The 20,364-nt window shown below is 36.8% G+C and overlaps 2 protein-coding genes across 4 annotated transcripts; one reads left to right on the top strand and one right to left on the bottom strand.

Moving 5' to 3' along the window:
• mEFTu1 (mitochondrial translation elongation factor Tu 1) lies at positions 1-2,805 on the top strand. The gene is made up of 8 exons (XM_028306371.1): positions 1-59; positions 146-210; positions 681-881; positions 1,014-1,180; positions 1,402-1,645; positions 1,775-1,966; positions 2,047-2,413; positions 2,540-2,805. The coding sequence occupies exons 2-8, from the start codon at positions 171-173 to the stop codon at positions 2,721-2,723; spliced, it is 1,395 nt and encodes a 464-aa protein (XP_028162172.1). The 5' UTR covers positions 1-59; positions 146-170; the 3' UTR covers positions 2,724-2,805.
• Positions 2,806-5,083: 2,278 nt separating this feature from the next.
• Ran (RAN, member RAS oncogene family) lies at positions 5,084-7,039 on the bottom strand. Of its 3 annotated transcripts, none has more exons than XM_028306364.1 (3): positions 6,931-7,039; positions 6,118-6,570; positions 5,084-5,800 (listed from the first exon to the last, which is right to left on the bottom strand). In XM_028306364.1, exons 2-3 carry the CDS (start codon positions 6,541-6,543, stop codon positions 5,585-5,587), a joined length of 642 nt encoding a protein of 213 aa, XP_028162165.1. In that variant the 5' UTR covers positions 6,544-6,570; positions 6,931-7,039; the 3' UTR covers positions 5,084-5,584. The 3 variants fall into 3 exon arrangements, with proteins under 3 accessions (XP_028162165.1, XP_028162166.1, XP_028162167.1); XM_028306365.1 differs by lacking the exon at positions 6,931-7,039 and adding an exon at positions 6,657-6,928; XM_028306366.1 differs by lacking the exon at positions 6,931-7,039 and adding an exon at positions 6,828-6,901.
• Between the last annotated feature and the right edge of the window lie 13,325 nt (positions 7,040-20,364).

Genomic DNA, 20,364 nt, shown 5'->3' with positions numbered 1-20,364 from the left:
CTCCTTGTCTTTGGTTGGTTCGTGAAAAGTGCGTGAAGTAATTTTTTTGTGGAAATTTGGTGTGTATTTCTATGAAAAAATATTATAATGTAGAGTTAAATTTAAGAAGTACTTTATCTGAATATTTTGTTGTGTTTCTTTACAGATATCGGTGTAAACAAATTACACCAATGGCGACTATATCATTCGCTAAAAGTTTGGTTAACCCAGGTAAAGATGCATTAATTGCTACAATTACAGAGATTTCTATACAATAATTACGTAAAGCTTACAGTAATGAACTAATGCAAAGTATTCATAGTATTGTCTACACAGTACCTATCAGTTTTCGTAATAAAAACGGGCATTTGGTTATTTGCTATTGGTATTATGTAAAAGCCCATTGATTTAGTTAAAACCTAAGCAAGGTTTACTATCAATAACATTCCCTGCTAATCCTGGGTTTTTTCTATGAGCTCCACATTACAAGTTGATACAACAAGTTTCTTGACAGAAAATCTTATTGAGGTTATCTTTATTGATTAGACTGAATTTGCTGATATTGAAGGTTACAAGAGAAGGAAGTACTTTACAATAAGTTCATAACTGCAAATTAAAATCTCCACTTTAGTCTGTATTTAACAAAGAAATAGTGAATTCAATGTGACATGATACATACATTTTTGTTATTTATTTTTTAGCCTTGAATTTGGTGTTGAAGCAAAGCCATTGCTCACATTTGAGATGCTCAGCACTCCCGACCGTGACCCCTTTGAGTATTTCGTTGAGAAGGAACTATGCAGAGAAACAAGTATTTGAACGGACAAAACCTCATTGCAATGTTGGCACCATTGGCCATGTAGATCATGGCAAAACTACACTGACCGCAGCCATCACCAAAGGTAAAGTTTCTAGAAAGTATGTAACATAGAACACATAATAACAGTGTTGTATATGTTGCAGTCAAAACTCATAATCGGTCAATTTTAAATATCACCATATTTTTATAAAACTATTGGCTTTTTGAATTACAGTATTAGCAGATCTCAACCTAGCTCAGAAGAAGGGCTATTCGGACATTGATAACGCTCCTGAAGAGAAGGCCCGTGGTATTACTATCAATGTTGCCCACGTTGAGTATCAAACTGAGGATAGGCATTATGGACACACAGACTGCCCAGGACATGCTGACTACATCAAGGTAATCAAGATAATTGTATCAAAATAGTGTTGTTACGTTGCAGATTACCTAATGAAACAACTTTTTTTCAGGACTTACTTTTCCTGAAGTAGCCAAACAATATTTTTCTAGATCTAAATATTTTATTGTGCTTGCTATTTACAATCCTATTAGTAATAAATGAATTAATAATGGTCTATTTCTCTTTATGTAACCACCACCATTGTACACTCTCTTTCCAGAACATGATCACTGGTACCGCCCAAATGGATGGTGCAATCCTCGTTGTTGCCGCCACTGATGGTGTCATGCCACAAACAAGGGAGCACTTGATCCTTGCCAAGCAGATTGGCATCCAACATGTTGTGGTGTTCATCAACAAAGTTGATGCAGCTGATGAGGAGATGGTAGAGCTTGTCGAAATGGAAATCAGAGAGCTTATGAGTGAAATGGGTTATGATGGAGACAAAATTCCTGTTATCAAAGGTAAAAATTAAATTATCATTTTTTCTAATTCTGCAAATTGTATAAAGATTCTGCTCCTTCTCCATCAGAGAAGGGGATTTTAGTCAAAGACTGCCTTTGATTACTTACTGATCATATAAAATTTTACAGGTTCTGCTTTATGTGCCTTGGAGGGCAAGAGCCCTGAAATCGGCGCAGAGGCCATCACCAAACTATTAAAAGAAGTGGACACATTCATCCCAACACCCGTTCGAGAGTTGGACAAGCCTTTCCTCATGCCTGTCGAGTCTGTTCACTCCATCCCTGGACGAGGCACTGTCATTACTGGACGTCTACACAGAGGTAAATAGAGATTATATAGAGCTAATCACATATTTTTGTCTGTTTTATTGAGGGGCTAATGATATTTTAACATTACACAGGTGTCTTGAAAAAGGGAACTGAATGTGAAATTATTGGACATGGCAAAATAATGAAAACAACAGTTACTGGAGTTGAGATGTTCCACAAAACTCTTGAAGAGGCACAGGCTGGAGATCAGTTGGGTGCCCTGGTCAGAGCTGTCAAGAGAGAACAGATCAAGCGTGGTATGGTCATGGCCAAACCTGGAACAGTGAAGGCGCATGACAATATCGAAGCTGCTGTGTACATTCTGAGCAAAGAAGAGGGAGGGCGATCCAAACCATTCACCTCATTCATCCAGCTACAGATGTTCTCTATGACTTGGGATTGCGCGTCTCAAGTAACTATTCCTGACAAGGAGATGGTTATGCCAGGCGAAGATACGACGTGAGTATTTTGTCACTTTCTTACATTACTATCTCTCATTTTACTAATATTTATAACATAATCAGTTCATTCATTAATTTCGACAGTTTCAACGTTCAAATCAGTAATCATAATCTATTATTACAGATTACAGTTGAGATTAGTGAAACCAATGGTGTGTGAAACAGGACAGCGCTTCACTTTGCGTTTGGGAGACATGACTCTGGGCACTGGAGTAGTTACTAAAATCAACAAAAATCTGTCTGAAGATGAAAGGATGAAACTAATGGAAGGCAAGAAGGCGCGAGAGAAGGCCGCGGCTAAGAAGTAAATATTATAAATTATTTAGATTAGAATAGTGGTTCCCTTATAATTGTATGCATTTAAAATTAAAATAAACAATATAAAAACTACATTCCTTTTTATTTATTCAAATCCCATTTAATTCTTAAAACTATTGATATGTGAAATGAATGAAGGTTGGGAGATTGGTTATACCTACCGCCAGGCCAGATCTATTTTTCTCATACCCCTAGGTGAAAAGGGGGTGTTTCACGCGTAGGTACGAAGTCGCGGGTTATCTTATCTTATTTAGGGCCGCGCATGGGCGCAGTGCACGTCGACCCATTGGGATCTTTTGTGCTTCCCTATACCTTTATCCCCCCTCATCCGCAAAGATCCTATCCATATAGTGAATCAAGTGCTTGGGTGAGGATGGATAAGCCGACCCATTCTAGTTCTAGCTAGCGCGTCGCATTCATGGACTCCGCATGTTCTCCACATGCTCGACAGCTGTCGCGGGTTAGATAGATGTACTCTGGCCCCGGCCAAAGATTTTATTTCGACAACCACTCAACTTGCGCTATCGTATCGTAACCTATCCCTTCGCTCTCGCAGCCACAATCAATGAGGATCAGTACTGTTGTAGAAAATTCAATAAAACTAGTATCTCCGTTAATCTTTAAGACATAAGAAAGATATATATCTTTTTGAATTATCCAAATCGGACCATTACTTACGAAGATATTAAGTAATAAACATAGGCCGTTTTTGCCGCTAAAAGTCAACGTGCGCAAGGCCGCGTGACGTCATTATATCCGAATCGAGCGCAGCCGGCGTACTAATGGGATGGAAAATATTTTTTTCCGGCTAAACTATCAGTTTTAGAAAAAAACTTTTAATAACATTTATTCTTCAAAATAAAGTAACCTATCGACCAGTAATTTTTAAAAATAAAAATTGTGAAAAATAAGTATTGCTATGTCCAAAAACCACATTTTCATAGGATTCGATGCAATGCGGAGACGCGGTTGGGGTGAGTGTAACTTAATGATTGTTTGTATTGAACATAATAATACATAATATGATGCTAATACCCAGTTTCTGGCCTGGGGGGGGGGATAAGTCATACCCAGCTTATAGCCTAGGGGGAAAATAAATTAATACTTATACATTTTTATATTTTACTTGGAAGAAGATATGACTCTAACAACACTTATGTACACTTTATTTGAATAAATCGCCAAATATACCACCGCGGAGACCCCAATCGCGTCTCTGCGTGCCATTGAATCGTATGAGCGTATGGATTTTTTGCGTTATTTTTCGCAATTTCCATTTTTAAAAATTACCTATGGATAGCTTACTTTATTCTGATGAATAAATGTCATTACAAGTTTTTCTCTAAAACTGATAATTTGGCTAGAAAAAAATATTTTCTATCCACGCAGTACGCCGGCAGCGTTCGGATCGGATATAATGACGTCATCGTCCCCGCGCCGGGCGGTCAGTGAACTTTTTTAGTAATTTGGCCATAACTTCGTCAATTTTTGTCGTAGAACAAAAATTTTTGCACTGTGTATTAAGGATTTCTTAGCCCTATAAATCTGCATTCACAGCTAAAAATCGAAATGATCCTCATTGCTGCGTTTACACTGCGCGGAAATTAGCCAAGTCAAAAAAACAGAGGAGTTGGGATGAAATTCATTCATAATTCATCCCCACTCCACTGTTTTTTGACTAACAGAGGAGTGGGGATGAAATTCATTCATAATTCATCCCCACTCCACTGTTTTTTTGACTTGACTTGGCTAATTTCCGCGCAGTGTAAACGCAGTAATTAACATGGAATTTTGTCTGTCACAGGCAAACCTTTAACGCGCGCGTCTGTTTCATCCGGATAAAAACTATCCTGTCCTTTCCCGGGACTCGAACTATCTCTATGCAAAATTTCATCAAAATCTGTTCAGTGGTTTAGGCGTGAAAGCAAGACCAAGACAGACAGAGTTACTTTCGCATTTATAGGTAAAATTTGTATAGTAGATGAGATCCCAGTCTCTACCCGTTGAATATTTTTTTTTCAAGAATGGTAAATAATTTAAATGAATTGTGTAGTGGTTCAGAACGGACTACTATTCCGAGAGGTCCCGGGTTTGATTCCCAGTCGGGCAGAAATTGAAATGATGAATTTTAATTTCTGTGACGGGTTTGGGTGTTTTCTATGTATAATAAAATGTAATTACAAAAAAAAAAGTATTTAAGTATGTTTGTTTATATCTGTTGTCTAATATAGTACAAGCTTTGCTTAGTTTGGGACTAGCGGTGCAGTGTAAAATGTCCAAGGATATTTTTATAGAAAGAAAGTATAAATAAATAAGAGATATTTCAGGTTTCCATCACAATTTATTTAGAAAAAAAAGCTGGATGATAAAACAAGGAATTGATAAACAAAATCAAAATACAGTTTTAGTACATAACAATGGAATAAGTTTCACTGGCGTTATTATGTCATTCATAACTTGAAATTACTACAATAGTAAACTGCTTATATCTCAGATCTTGCTGACATTATTACATTAAGAATAAAGCAAACATTTTACAAATTTTACAATATCAATTGTTCCAGAAAGAAATGTTACATGCGCAACATATAAAATAATAAAAATGGATTAGTCAATACACAAATTTCAACAATTGAACCTAACTTTCAAATATCTGGAACCTAATGGAATGAAAGAACAAATGACACAGTGTGTACATACACAACTTCGGCTTGTTTTCCATTGAGATCAGATCAAATATTAACATAAAAATGTAAGACTATTGTCTGTGATGCTATCGATCTAATTTCATTGGAAAACTTACAACTTTTAAATAGTAAGAGGGCATTAGGAATTTATTAATAATCTATATTTACAAGTCTTCATCCTCTTCTGGTAGAGCAGTATCTTGGGCTTCCTTGAGATCTTTCTCGATTTGGTTCTGCCATTGAGGGTCCATGGTGACTTCTGGGGGGACCAAGGCGGGCATAGCAACAAATTCCAAGTTGCCATCACCAATTAACTTTCTAGCTAACCAAAGGAAGGGCTTCTCGAAGTTGTAGTTTGACTTGGCAGAAATGTCATAATACTGCAACAAAACATTATGGTTTAGTCAGATAATCACAGTTATCCACTAGCTTGCCTACATAAATAAATACGTTTCACAGGCGTCACTCAAAACTGATTACAGTTTATAACAACAAGTCTCTTTCACAAAAATGTGCAATTATCATTAGTCATGTCATACAGATAGTTTATGCAGGGAATATCAAACCAAGTTAAGGTTAAGTTAAGTTAACCAGGGAATATCACACAAAATGAAGGAAAAATGTAAATAAATAATTTCCCTCCAACATTGGCCACTCTTGGACAAGTTAGGTTAGGTTTATGTAGAATAAAACTCACCTGAAGATTCTTTTTCCTGTGGAAAACGATTGTTTTCGCTTTGACTTTTCTGTCCTTGATGTCAACTTTGTTACCACACAGCACAATGGGAATACCTTCACAGACGCGCACCAAGTCTCTGTGCCAGTTTGGTACATTTTTGTAGGTAACTCGGGAGGTTACGTCGAACATGATGATGGCGCATTGACCTTGGATATAATAACCATCTCGAAGACCACCGAATTTTTCTTGACCGGCCGTATCCCAAACGTTAAATCTGATCGGTCCTCGATTTGTATGGAAAACTAGCGGATGTACTTCAACACCCAATGTGGCGACATATCTTTTCTCGAACTCTCCAGTCAAGTGCCGTTTCACAAATGTAGTTTTGCCAGTACCACCGTCGCCTACCAGCACGCATTTGAATGTGGGCATATCATCAGTCATTTTGAATTATATCTGTTTGCTTTATACCTGAAAACAAACCAAAAAAAGTTATGAACAATAGAAACCAGTGATTGCATCTATGACTAATTTATACATTTATTTATGTCCGTTACTTTGTTTATAGTTTGATCCCTGTTTTAGAAATTTCAACAGGGATTTGGCTTGCAAATTTATGATAGTTGAAGTTGTAGGAAACTGACACAAGTTAAATTTGTTTTAAGTTTTCACCGAATGGCGCTCAGAAAAGCTCACAGGAATTTAGCTCAGGGATACCGAACACTAACGCGAATTCCAGCTGAATTACACTCGGGACCACTTAAATATTACAACAGACGTGAGGCACAATATGTAGAGAATTATAGCACTTGATATAAAAACGTTAATTACCAAGATTGGCTAAGAAAAACGAGATTATACTCGATGCACTTAAAAGTCGTTACGGCTCACAATGGCGTCACTTGACTAAACGGAAGAATACTATGACAGCTACAGGCGCAGTGACTTTGGTAGTCAGTACAAGTACTATTGAAATAAGTTATTTTTATTTAAAACCACAAATACAAGAAATCAAATTATTTGTAAATTAAGTAAAATTAATAATCTAGGGTTTTCATTAAATAATTTGATACGAAGAATACTGTTATTACTTAATTAAATAAAATAGTTTTTGTTTTGAAAGTGCTGCTTTACCGACACTATTTTGACGTCATTTTCTGCCATAACCGTCGGCAACGCCATCTACAACTCTTTGAAAACTGACACAAATGAGACGGCTAGCAAGTTTAGTTTCGTTCGTTTCGTGTGTATCGATTTTTTGAGTGAAGTGAACGTAGTGTTCGTGTCCTTTAGTTTAGTGACGTTTGATAGAAAAATATCTGTGAATGGGATTGTGTAATAAGATAAAACGTTTATTTGGTGTGTGATATTCTATAAAGGATGACGAAGGACAGGTTAGCGGCGCTCCAGGCGGTGAGTTGACTTTCGTTTCTTCTCAGCATTGCTCTAACCAAAGGTCTCGTTGGTGACCTCGAATTCGATGGATAGCATTGAGTTCATGTTCAGTAATCGGGAAACTTTTTGCCAATAAGACTTTCCCCCAGTCAAAATCTAATGTAGAATCGTGTAAGAAGTTTGTTTCCTGTAATTTCTTGAAATCTGATCGCCCCACCCCTGGCTTGACACCACTTGAATGATAGCTGTCATTGGAGCGAGACAATTTGTTGCGTTTCGTCCGCCGATTTACGAAACAATCGCCTTATCAACAGTTAGGTACTATTGTTTTTCACTTGAAACACCTTGCAGAGGCTGATTTCACACTTGAATAACCTCAGTCATAGGAAACAGCTTACTTTAACTTTATTCATTGTGTAGCAACCCTGAACACTTGAATACTTCCAAGGTAGATGTAGTCAAAATTAAATACCTATTAGGTAGGTATATGAGAGATAAAAAACTTTATATCAAGCTGTAACTAAATGTGTGTGTGTAACTGAATGAGTATTGCCACGGAGAATACTGGATAACCGAGTCACAGTTCATTGCGAGTAATGCCTACCCACAAAACTTAAATCCGGTTGATCCTAGAAATGATAAGCCAATTTTTATCACAATGTCTCAACTTGTGAATATTATAATTAATAATATTTTAATTTTTTAACTGAAACCATGTTGAAAAGAAAGAATTATTATTTTCAATTCTAAAAGCTTTATTGTTACATAGAACCATTGAGTATGAATTTTATTATAATTTTTAAGATTATGGTTTATCTATTTCTTAAAAAAATAGTTAATAAAAAAATCATAAAAAAACAGTCCGCTTCAAATTTTTGTCACTAACATTTTAGTTTATTAATAATTATACTTTTGAAGTTAGAAGTCTTGTGTTTTTAAATTAGGTAAATAATCAAATAAACCATTATTATGTTTATCCAAATTAAATATTACAGCTCTCATTGATCAGTCCAACTGAATCTTAATTAGAGATGAAACGGATAGTTGTTTGGCCGGATACCGGATACCGGATATCCGGCCAGCTGCTAGGCCGGATAGCTGGATATCCGGCGGCCGGATAGTTGGCCCATTGTCTCGTTTCATGTCGTGACGAGTTTAGCGCCGCACAGGTGCTTCGAACGCGATCAGTGGGTCTATTAGTAGACTTTTCGAAAATCGAATCCGTCCGAATAGAATTCGGGCGATTTCGGTTGCTATCGTGAGTGTGTGATTGAATAGCGAAAATTTAATTAGTTTACTTGCTGCGTAATCTGACTGAACTGCATGCATCATGTCATCAGACCATCTGCATCATGAAAAAAAATCGCCTTTTTTATTTGGCAATATTTCGACATTACAGATTATTTACTATTTATGTATTCGTCATTAGAGTGAACAGCCCAGAAAAAGAAATCAGTTTTTTGAAAGGCCTTAATATGGCTTTTTTGTAACTTTTTGGACTTTAAATAATAGCCGTCATTATTATAAGCCATTTTATTGATATTTACCTCAAAGATTAATGTATTTCATTTCATTAATAGGAAATTGTCGTAGTTTTTTAATATCCGGTATCCGGCCGGATAGTGAGCTACTATCCGGTATCCGGCCGGATAGTAAAATTAGGCCGGATATCCGGCCTACCGGATAGTTACCGGATATCCGTTTCATCTCTAATCTTAATCCATAATTTTGTATAATCAATTCAGTTCACTGTTACATAAGAATAAATAAAGTAATAATTTATTTTATTATAAAAAAAAATTCCTTTATTATTATTTATTCATGTTTTAAAAATTTAACTCATAAATGTTTCCATAAGTTCTTCTTTTTTAGATTCTTTTATAAAGGAATTTTATATGAAATTTCTTATGGTTTTCAAATTTAATTAAAAGGCATTTAATAAAAAATAATTCCTATTTAGGGATTCTTATAATTTAACGAAAAAAATTAGGAAGTAACAATTTTCAACAAAGGAATGTATTTTTTTTACTTATTATTGAGCCATTATTTTTTTTATTGTTATAAATAAATAGCAATAAAATATTCACAATAATTCATATGTTAAACTTAGATTCTATTGAACATCCTACTATTCCTATATTATAAATGCGAAAGTTTGGATGTTTGTTACTCTTTCACGCAGAAACTACTGAACGGATTTTGATGAAACTTTACAGTATTATTGTTTATAACCCAGAATAAAATATGTACCTAGGCTATAATTTATGACGATCTGTGACAAACTAAATTTAACGCGGGTGAAGCAGCGGGCAAAAGCTCTCTATGTTTTCCAAAGTTCTTTCGAAACATTCTTCATCTAATGGACACAAAACAAACCATAATTTACTTTTTTAACTTTGCAAAAGTAAGCAAATTCGCGATGTAACAGTACTTTTGGTCTGTTATCAACGAGGGCGTCATCCGGCTCGCGGCCTTCGCGCGTTGACTCATAAAAACAAATGTTGGCCGTCATACTTGCATCATCAATCTCGGAGTCCCTTTCGTGTGTTAAGTCCATGAAAAAGCCCGTCCATTGCAACCGGACATTAGTGCTGCTTTTGGCGTGTTATCTTTTTGTACATGTTATCCCTCATTTGGCAAAGTTTGTACCCTAAAAAAGTTACTAAAAGTCTAAAAGTTTGCCTATCCATATCCATGCCATATCCGGGGGATGACTTATTGCGCAAAATTGCCTAGAAGAAATAAAATCTTTCCAAAAAGACCTTAAAATATTTCAGTCCAACCACCATGTACACATTTGCAGATACGTAAATTTATTTGCGCGTTCATTCTACCGCAACATTAGTCGTATTTCTCAGGCAGGATATTCCAAGAGAAGGAAATTGCATATTCTGCATTTCGCACTACAAGTACTGCAGGGAATAGGTTATATTATTTAATATGGGCTATATTATTTATCACAGCCTATAAACCTACCTAGATTCTTTGAATTTTGTTGCCCAATAAACCCAAATCGGTTTTAAATATTTAGATACATACATTCGTACCTACTTCACCTGCAATACATCTACAAGACGACGAAAAGGTTGCTTCGTTATCGTCTGGGTAAAAAGTTTGGTGCCTTCTTTTAATACAATAAGCAATCTGTCTTGGTTCCGAAACGGGTTTTTGTCAGTTTTATCTTTAGGTAAAACTTCGTACAGTTTGATTGCAAAAGAATTTCTTCCTCGAATTGTAAAATACTTTTCCCCGTATCCTGTAAAAGCAAAAGCGTACGTTTAAAGGATGTCAGCATCAGTGTACTGTACATTCTAATTTCTTTTGAAGCGGGAATAAAATATGCTTTACATTTAAAAGCGGGCGTAAATGTTGTTTGATCTTAAAAGGAGCAGCACCGATGCCAGTAATGCGATGTCTTGAAAATGAGGTTTTAGGGAGGGCATTGTAATAGCTTTGACGTCATTTGCGACAGCTGACTCATAGCCATGCATAGCTTCTATTCAAGGTATATAGCCCGTCTCGTCTTGTCTGAGTCGGAGAGTGAATGAGACCTTTCTTGTAAACAACAACAACATTTTTCGTACAGAATGTACCTATTCACAAACAAGTTTTTTGTAGCCCTCTGTCACTTGGATACTTATAGATCCAAAGATTATCCCCTATATTTTTCTTCTTTATAATATTTTTTAGAATCCGTTGTGCATTACCTAGGAAAAAGTGTATGCGCTACTTCATCCTCATCTTGTTTGCTTCTTGGTCCGATGATGACGTTATAAATAGTATTGAAAGTGTTTGTATGTAAGGCCTTGTTCTTGAATTGTATCTAATTGATATTGCGGAATCTCTGGACATACCTACCAAGTGTTTTACAAACTTTAGTATCGTACAAACCACACGTCATTTCTGCGGGATCATTCATAAGTCGCTATGCCACGTTAATTTGTTAATTAAATCTGAAATATGTATCATGGGCGTCTGCACTGGGCTCTATTTAACACATCATGCATGTCAGCTTGAGTCACAAGTGGCACTTACAGATTCTCTTCAATAAATCCTTATTAGTTTACTATAATTCCAGTATGTATAATCAGCGTCAAATAGTTCGTTCGTGACACCTAAAGTGGCAAAAAAGTTGACAACACAACCTTATTCCAATTGCAACAAAAACGTATTGCGAACTTTTTGACTACTGTGGATGTCACGAACTATTTGACGCCGCTGACTGAACCAGATATTTTCAAACTAAATATGTAATAATACTACCTATTATTTTCTCTTTTAGTGTGTATACATGTCAAACAAGCATGCCTAGCAGTAAGCACAATACCAGCGTCTAGGCGTCTGTGAGTTCTGGGACTAGAGATATTTGTGTTAATGTTACTGGCGTATGTCCAAATCAAGTCTGCTCTCAGCGGGTCGCCTAGGGTCGATGCGACGCTTCCGATGCCAAATTATCCTATTCACGATTTATTGATATCAAGCACGTCGTCGACCTAAGTGGTTAGTTTTAGATTAAATCGATCAGTTCGTTCAACCAACTCAGTTTAAGAAATTCCAGTGCTATTTTGAATTCAAATCTAATTCTAACGACACCAAAGTTTATTCATATCAAGTACGTCGTCGACCTATTCATGGGTCTATGTGGATAGGTTAGAATGGGTTAGATTAAATCACTCAGTTCATTCTCTTACTTAGTCTGAGATCTTAATTTACCGTTTTGTAATGCAGTTCTACGAAACAATTCTAATTTTAAGGACAATAAATGATCGTATTCTCGATTTATTGATAGCTAACTGTTCGATTTAATCTTCTAAGTGGTTAGGTTAGCTTAGATCGAATCATTCGCCGAACTCAGTTTCAGAAATTCCACTGCCGTTTTGTAATGCAGTTTCAGTAAATCTAATTTTAGCGACAGTATCACGGCAGACGTCGCATCGGAAGTTTATACATTCTATATTGTGCAGTCTACGTATACACGAGGCGCCGTGTTACATGTGCAATTCCGGCGAGTTCCAGTTTCGAATGTACGAGTATTGCTTGCTGGGGCATAAATCAAACTTTTAAAAGTTTTCATTTTAATTAAATCGTGGTTGAATGCAAATGAAAGGTTACTTTATTATTTATAGGGGTTACTGGTGATTGGTGTGGGGTCATTCCATCGTTTCGGGTGTTACGTTCGTACACACATATTCAAAAATTTCTTGTAATTTGAAATAGTATTTTAATAATATTAGTGCCTTAATCTGTCCGTTTTTAGTTGTTTTATCTAAATAATAAAGTTTGTGCAGCTTAGAATGTAGGATAACGAAAATATGAGTCGAAAAGTGTGCGTTTCGGGCGTTACGAGATTTTGTCTCTATGTTCTGACTGTTGCTGCATTTACTCGAAATTTAGCGAATTTTCTTAAGGAATCATACCTAAAACTTACAGGACTTCTAAAGTATGAAATTTGGAAACCATGTAACATACAATCACTGTTACATAAAACGTTTTACTATTTTTTATAATTTTTTTCTTTGTTTCGGGTGTTACAATGGTTCTGTTTCGGGTGTTACGAGTACGAAAATGCAACGCGTTTTATCGATAAAATCGGTGTTTTATTAGTCTCTAGGTACTACAAAATAAGGAGTACAACAAATAAACACAAATAGAGCGAATTCTGGTTTGAAATTACGAAGCAGCTTTTCTTAAAAAATATACAAAGTTCAAGTTAAATTTTTCCTCAGAATATAGCTTTTTCTATTGTTTTTGGCTTGAGATAGCATTACTTTAATTTCTAATTACGATATTTAATGGAAATGTCAAATATCGAGACTTTTTAGCAATACCTTAATTTTAGTGTTAAGTCGACATTTCAAAAATGTCTTAAATAGAGAAATATGACTCCTTTTCCGACGCCAGCGCTAGTGGGAGGTCGAAGGACCCTCACAGTAATACTTTTTGACTTCTCCAAGCAATATACACACATTATCGACATATAAATAAAAATGTAATACCCGAAACGTTTCGGGTGTTACAGTTTTTAATTAAGAAAGAAACATNTGTAAGGTACAATAATAAAACAAATACCTGTTTTTTTGTTTCGGGTGTTACATCGCCGAAGTAACAAGAAAACACACTTAAAACTTGATGATTATAAATTTTTTTGGGACTATGGCGCTATCTACCAATACTATGATAAATACCCTCAAATCATATAGTGGTAAAACGTTTCACAGATTGATAGTTTTTTTTAAATCGTATTACCAATAATTAGAGAGAAAATGATCATTCAGACACTTGACTTAAGTATAGACTTTGAAGATTAATAACTTAAAAATTACTTGTTTCTTTCAGATTTTTTTTGTTGCACATTATAGTTTGGAATGTTTACTTTCAAAATTCATCAGATTTAATGCGAAAAGAACATATTTAGTATTTCACCCTCGGTAACATTTGTCATGGAATGACCCTGTGATAGAAGTTTCCCACGAACTTTATTTCCGTTCATTCCCGCAACAGTTTCATCCGGAGGCATCTGTTACTTGTTAAATTGTATGAATCAGACGCAACAGACATTGTAACATTTGATTTAAGTAAGATTGTTGTTTCAGAAATTCAGTGACTCTTTTGAACTCTTTTCATAACTTCATTTATAATGGAAGATACAAAATATAATTTTAATAATAAAAAGTCTATCAAGATTACAAAAAATACAATTTTACAACGATCCAAGCAAGAGTACGGGCGTATTTTTGATAAGACGTGAACCTAACGTCTTTGTCAGTTCGCAAATGACTTTCTTATCTACATCGAATTGCATACTAGAACGTATTAAAACATTTTGGAATCTCGAAACGATGTGAAACTTTGAGCTAGCGCGCTCCCATCTTATGAGGCGTGAAATAATTCCCTAAGAAAATTTCGCTGTATTTTATTCATATAACTTTAAAATATCTTTAGCGAAGTTTCGAATAAAGTTACATTGGAAATGTTTAGGAAACGCGTAGCAAGGAAGCTAAAGATCAATGTTAAAATTTCTTATTTTCATAAGTACCTATCTACTATCTACACTCTTGATTCTGAAATAAAAACTGTAATAAAAATAAATAAAACCCCTATCCTTGCATTACAATACGGAAGTGATAGCAACGTAAACAAGCTATGTCATCGTTTTATCAACTAAATAGTCCAGTCAATGAATGCTTTAACGACGGTGTANTTCTGAATAATAATTGTTTTGAACATTGAATCTCATTTATTTGCGATATCTGCAGAAGCTTATTACTGTAATACTTAGTGTATTGAAATTTGACAGAAATACCACCTAACGTTCACAAATAAAGCTTTTTACATTTTATTCTACTTTTTAATTTAAGATATTGCTTATATCAATCGTAATTGTAAACAAATACGTTTTTGATGTACATTATGTACATGGTGGTAATTAACAAAATACTAAACCGACAGAGTAATGAATTTTAAAAACGTATTCGGTGACAATTAATACGTACAATGGAGATAACTTGCCATATGTTTGTCTCGAAGCGCTGGTAGGGCCCAAAAGATAAGGAGACATGTAAAGTGCCCCATAAGGGCTACCTTTTCTTTTTTAATTATTTTCTATTGACGTTCATAAGTGCCACTTGTGGTCTAAACTGAATAAATATTTTTGATTTTGATTTTTGATTTTGATAAACTACCATCCCTTGGGTTAAATTTAGCTTATTCATTATTCAGACGACTGGAATAAGGGGCTTTTAATTACTGTGCCAAAGAAAGGGGACCTAAGCCAGTGTAGCAATTGGAGAGGTATCACTTTGCTCTCGATACCGTCAAAGGTTTTCTGCAAGATTATCTTGGATAGGTTATCGGGGGCCGTTGAACCTCTTTTGCGTAGGGAACAGGCTGGCTTCCGCCCGAACCGCTCGTGTACCGACCAGATCAATACTTTGCGTATCATCTTGGAGCAGGCATCAGAATGGCAAAGGGAAGTCTATCTTACCTTTGTAGACTTCGAAAAAGCCTTTGATACGCTAAAGTGGGCAAGCATATGGTCGCGACTCGCTGACATTGGTGTCCCGCCGAAAATTATCGATCTACTGAAGGCCATCTACAAGAAATATTCTTGTAAAGTCACTCACGACGGCCTCATCTCCGAAGACATTGAGGTGCATGCGGGCGTCCGGCAAGGCTGCCTGCTTTCGCCGCTTCTCTTTTTGGTAGTCTTGGATGGAGTCATGTGTCGTGCATATCAAAACCAACGGCGTGGAATAGAGTGGGGTATAATCGGAGTCTTAGAAGACTTAGATTATGCCGATGACCTCTGTTTGCTGAGCCACACGCATCACGATATGCAATCCAAAATTGATGACCTACATCGAGAGGCGGGCATCACGGGGCTCAAAATTAACTGCCGGAAGACCCAAGAGATGCGATCTGGAGTGAGGAATTGCACACCATTACGGATTGGTGCAGAGGATGTGGAACGTGTCCACAATTTTACCTACCTCGGGAGCGTCGTGTCAGAGACTGGAGGTACCGAAGAGGACATCACTTCGCGCATTGCCAAGGCTAGAGCCACCTTCGCACAACTTCGCCCCGTATGGCAGTCACGGAAACTGACCCGAAGGGTCAAGATCAAAATTTTCGGGTCCAACGTTAAATCCGTGCTGCTCTATGGGTGTGAAACGTGGAAGGTCACCAAGGTCATCTCGCACCAGCTGCAGGTCTTCGTCAACCGCTGCCTTCGCCGAATTCTCGGCATATACTGGCCTGAGAAAATCTCCAACGTCGAGCTATTGGAACGCTGCCACGAAATTCCGATCGACCAGCAGATCAAGCGCCGCAAGTGGAACTGGATTGGCCACACTCTCCGAAGGGATCCCAATCACATCCCCAAGCAGGCTCTGGATTGGAACCCCCAAGGAAAACTCAAACGTGGTCGCCCCAAGCAAACTTGGCGGCGCACTGTGGCAGACGAGGCGAAGAAGATCGGCAAGACTTGGGGCGAGATCAAACACATAGCTCAAGACCGAACGCGATGGAGGACTGTTGTGGACGCCCTCTGCCCCATCTAGGGGACATAGGACCATAAGTAAGTCAAGTCATTATTCATTATGTGCCAATAATGCCTAATGAATAAGCTAAATTTATCAAAACTGTTATAACCCTCTCTTAAATAATGTAATCTAACACAAAACGGACAGGACGTAACAAATCGCTGTATGTAACTACTAGTTGATTGAAAAAAAAAATAGAACGATAATAACCGATTAAAAACCGAAAACCGGTTTTTTTTCTTGGAAACCGAAAAAAAAATCGGTTTTTGATAAACTTTCGGTTTTGCATACCCTAATTGTAACACCCGAAACAAAGAAAAAATTTATAAAAAAATAGTAAAACGTTTTATTTAACAGTGATTGTATGTTACATGGTTTGTAAATGTCATACTTTAGAAGTCCTGTAAGTTTTAGGTATGCTTCCTTAAGAAAATTCGCTAAATTTCGAGTAAATGCAGCAACAGTCAGAACATAGAGGCAAAATCTCGTAACGCCCGAAACGCACACTTTTCGACTCATATTTTCGTTATCCTACATCCTAAGCTGTACAAACTTTATTATTAAGATAAAACAACTAAAAACGGACAGATTAAGGCACTAACATTATTAAAATACTATTTCAATGGTTTGTAAATGTCATACTTTAGAAGTCCTGTAAGTTTTAGGTATGCTTCCTTAAGAAAATTCGCTAAATTTCGAGTAAATGCAGCACCAGTCAGAACATAGAGGCAAAATCTCGTAACGCCCGAAACGCACACTTTTCGACTCATATTTTCGTTATCCTACATCCTAAGCTGTACAAACTTTATTATTAAGATAAAACAACTAAAAACGGACAGATTAAGGCACTAACATTATTAAAATACTATTTCAAAATACATGAAATTGTTGAATATGTGTGTACGAACGTAACACCCGAAACGATGGAATGACCCAGTGTTAATGCACAGTAGTTTTTGAGTGATGAGGAGTCAAAAGTGGGTCCAATTGGGTCGTCTAAATATACGCACGGTGCAGTCCCTTCCCTGGAACTAGGCTTAACGTGCTCCCGCATGTCTAAAATGTTTGCTTAATGTTGATTTAGTCGATTTTCTCCTGATGGGAACATGTAAGACAAANAGTGATGAGGAGTCAAAAGTGGGTCCAATTGGGTCGTCTAAATATACGCACGGTGCAGTCCCTTCCCTGGAACTAGGCTTAACGTGCTCCCGCATGTCTAAAATGTTTGCTTAATGTTGATTTAGTCGATTTTCTCCTGATGGGAACATGTAAGACAAACATAAAATTTCCAACATTACAGACCTTCTAGAACAGATTCCGCAAAAACCATACAAGATATAGAAAAACTTGACTATCTCACCTGTAGCAAATTGAATAAGCTTTTTTTGGTTCATAGTAGTCATGTCACTAGGACGCATAGTTTCCGAGAGTTAAGCGAAAAACCGAAAAGTGGTACCTTTAAACCCCCCTCACCCCGCTGGCTCAAGGGCTAAGGGCGGGGACTTTTGCTATGTTCACCTCCTAACTAGTCTAAATAAAGTCCCGAGGTCAGAAATTGTGTTCCACGGATTTCCATCTATAATGCTTTATTGACTGGACTAAAACCATTCTTCTTGGAACAAAAATAACATAGTTTGATAAATCGGTTCACCATCCAGCTACAGCGGAATAGGCGTTTGTTATTTCCTTGGTAATTAACTGTAAACAAGGGTGCATGCCCCGCCTTGGGGATCTGGGCGGATTCGTGACATCGTTACATAGGTTGAATGCGGAAACAACACAACACTGTTATCACACGATTCGGGTCGCTCTAGCTTTCACCTTTCCATTTCAAAGTGTCCTGTATTTTCTCAAGCCCTAAAACAAGAAGAGCTGATGATTGTAGAAAAACACATTCAACGTTCGATGTTTGCGTAACGTAATTTCGTATGTGTAATTTAAACGTTGTTCGCATCACGAAGTTAAGGTTTTCTAAGGCTATGTAAGGTTTTATTGTGACGTAAAAAGGTTTTCTCTTTCATGGGTTACGTCAGACGCATATAATATTCACAAGGCGCGTACTGGAATTCTGGGATGATGTCCGCAAGATTTGTCACCCTTGATAGACGACGTCCAATCCTTTATGTCTAATCTTAAATCGGATAAAGTAGAATGGATACACAGTACAGTTGTTAGGTCAAGGTTTATGGGTTAAGTAGACATCATAATTGCAAATAAATTTCTTTCTGCTTTTGGTTGTTCCAAGTACCTACATTTTGATAGTTGCAAAGGTCGGATTTTCTGGCGAGGTCTGCTAATTTGATACGATATCGATTGCAATAATGCATGCGGTTGTCTAAGCGGCCGCTCGCGGAACTTCGGAAGTGTCAAGTGGGCGTAGCGGAGCCGCAAGGGGGTTGTGGTTACGTAACTTCCATACCATCCGCATCAGTCTTCGATAGGGTTGCAGATGTCCCAATAGTGAATGGACATCTGATGATAAACGATTCCCACGCGATCCCATTGCGGGCACAGATAGTCACAAAGTAAGAAATCCTCTCTTCGTTCAAGATAAATATTGCCTTTATGCTATACTGATGAATAAGCTAAAACACTGTAAAGTTCCATCAAAATCCGCCCAGTAGTTAGGAATAAATCATAAAGGATTAAAAAATCAACATTTTCAAAAAAATACATTTATTTTTCATTCTATTCCCTTTCATTTTGAACTGCACTGTAGAAAATTGTGGATGACATCTGCCGCGTTTGGAACTTGCGCAACCCTAGATCTGTCTTGCTTCGACAATGAACACCGTGGCGCCTATTGTCGACGCTCACACGCTTGCTTGCATTACGGCTTAGCTTTTTTATTGGCCAACGGTGCACCGTTCCAGCAGTTATGAAGCTTTTATAACACCAAGTACAGTCAGAAGCATACCAGACTACGTATTTTTGTGGCAAAATAGCACATATTGCTGCTACTAGATGAGTTGCCATAGTCTCGCGTGATATGCTGTCGTCTGTACATACATCCTTTGTACCATCCAGCTTCGAAAAGCATGTGAGGTTCACACAGATTTCTGTCTTTTATAAATTCTTTAGCAGGCATTAATCTATGATGGCTGTGGGTAGTGCAATGCGGCTGGAGGAAGCAATCCTTGGAGAGCTCTTATTTAGACGGTCGTAAATAAATGTACTAGCGTTAGCAGCGGTCTGCCCTTCAGCTTTACGACTGGTCGTACTGTAAACAGGCGTACCGCGTGAACCTCGGCTTTGGTGCTGTCAGCCATTTTGATTAGTATCGCAACATGAAATAGGTCACGATATGTTCGCTGCATAATAATAACCTTGTAAAACAGTCGATATTTCATAGGAACGCCACTAACGACTTTGCGATACGACAGTTTCATATTTATGTTTTAATTAGAAATACGATGAATTTTTTCCTGCCTTTCGTATGCAAAAATAATAATAGACTTTTCCTATTTGGGAATATACATCACAAATTGTCTATAAATTATACAAATCGCACCCTTAATAATGAATGGGCACAACTCCAAAATTCAGTTTTTTGGGAAAAGCCAAAAAACCAATCGGCGGATCGCGGCTTTTTACATAATTGGCTCTAAAATCTTTATTTTATCAGCTACAACTTTCAAATTAAGCATACTTCATCACTGGTATCTGTTATATAATTTGACATAAGACATTTTTGAAAATATTGATTATGAGTATTTAAAAAAATTGTTTAAAAAAATATTTCATAGTTAGGCCTTTATTTTACTATTTCTGNGTTAATAGCCTTAACACGTAGGTATGTCTCTTATTGTATTAATCATTAGTTTATTTG

This window comes from Ostrinia furnacalis, unplaced genomic scaffold (assembly GCF_004193835.3).
Source record: "Ostrinia furnacalis isolate ACB-3 unplaced genomic scaffold, ASM419383v2 OfSCF1918, whole genome shotgun sequence".
Lineage (NCBI taxonomy): Eukaryota > Metazoa > Arthropoda > Insecta > Lepidoptera > Crambidae > Ostrinia > Ostrinia furnacalis.
The sequence above is the reverse complement of the archived record's forward strand: the minus strand, read 5'-3'. Positions and strand labels throughout refer to the sequence as shown.

Bases quoted from the DNA above. Each gene is read 5' to 3' on its own strand.
- mEFTu1 (XM_028306371.1), top strand. From the start codon at position 171: ATGGCGACTATATCATTCGCTAAAAGTTTGGTTAACCCAG. The intron at 882-1,013 runs GTAAAGTTTCTA...TTTGAATTACAG, and splicing joins GACCGCAGCCATCACCAAAG to TATTAGCAGATCTCAACCTA. The intron at 1,646-1,774 runs GTAAAAATTAAA...AAAATTTTACAG, and splicing joins CAAAATTCCTGTTATCAAAG to GTTCTGCTTTATGTGCCTTG.
- Ran (XM_028306364.1), bottom strand. From the start codon at position 6,543: ATGACTGATGATATGCCCACATTCAAATGCGTGCTGGTAGGCGACGGT. The intron at 5,801-6,117 runs GTGAGTTTTATT...GTTTTGTTGCAG, and splicing joins ACAGGAAAAAGAATCTTCAG to TATTATGACATTTCTGCCAA.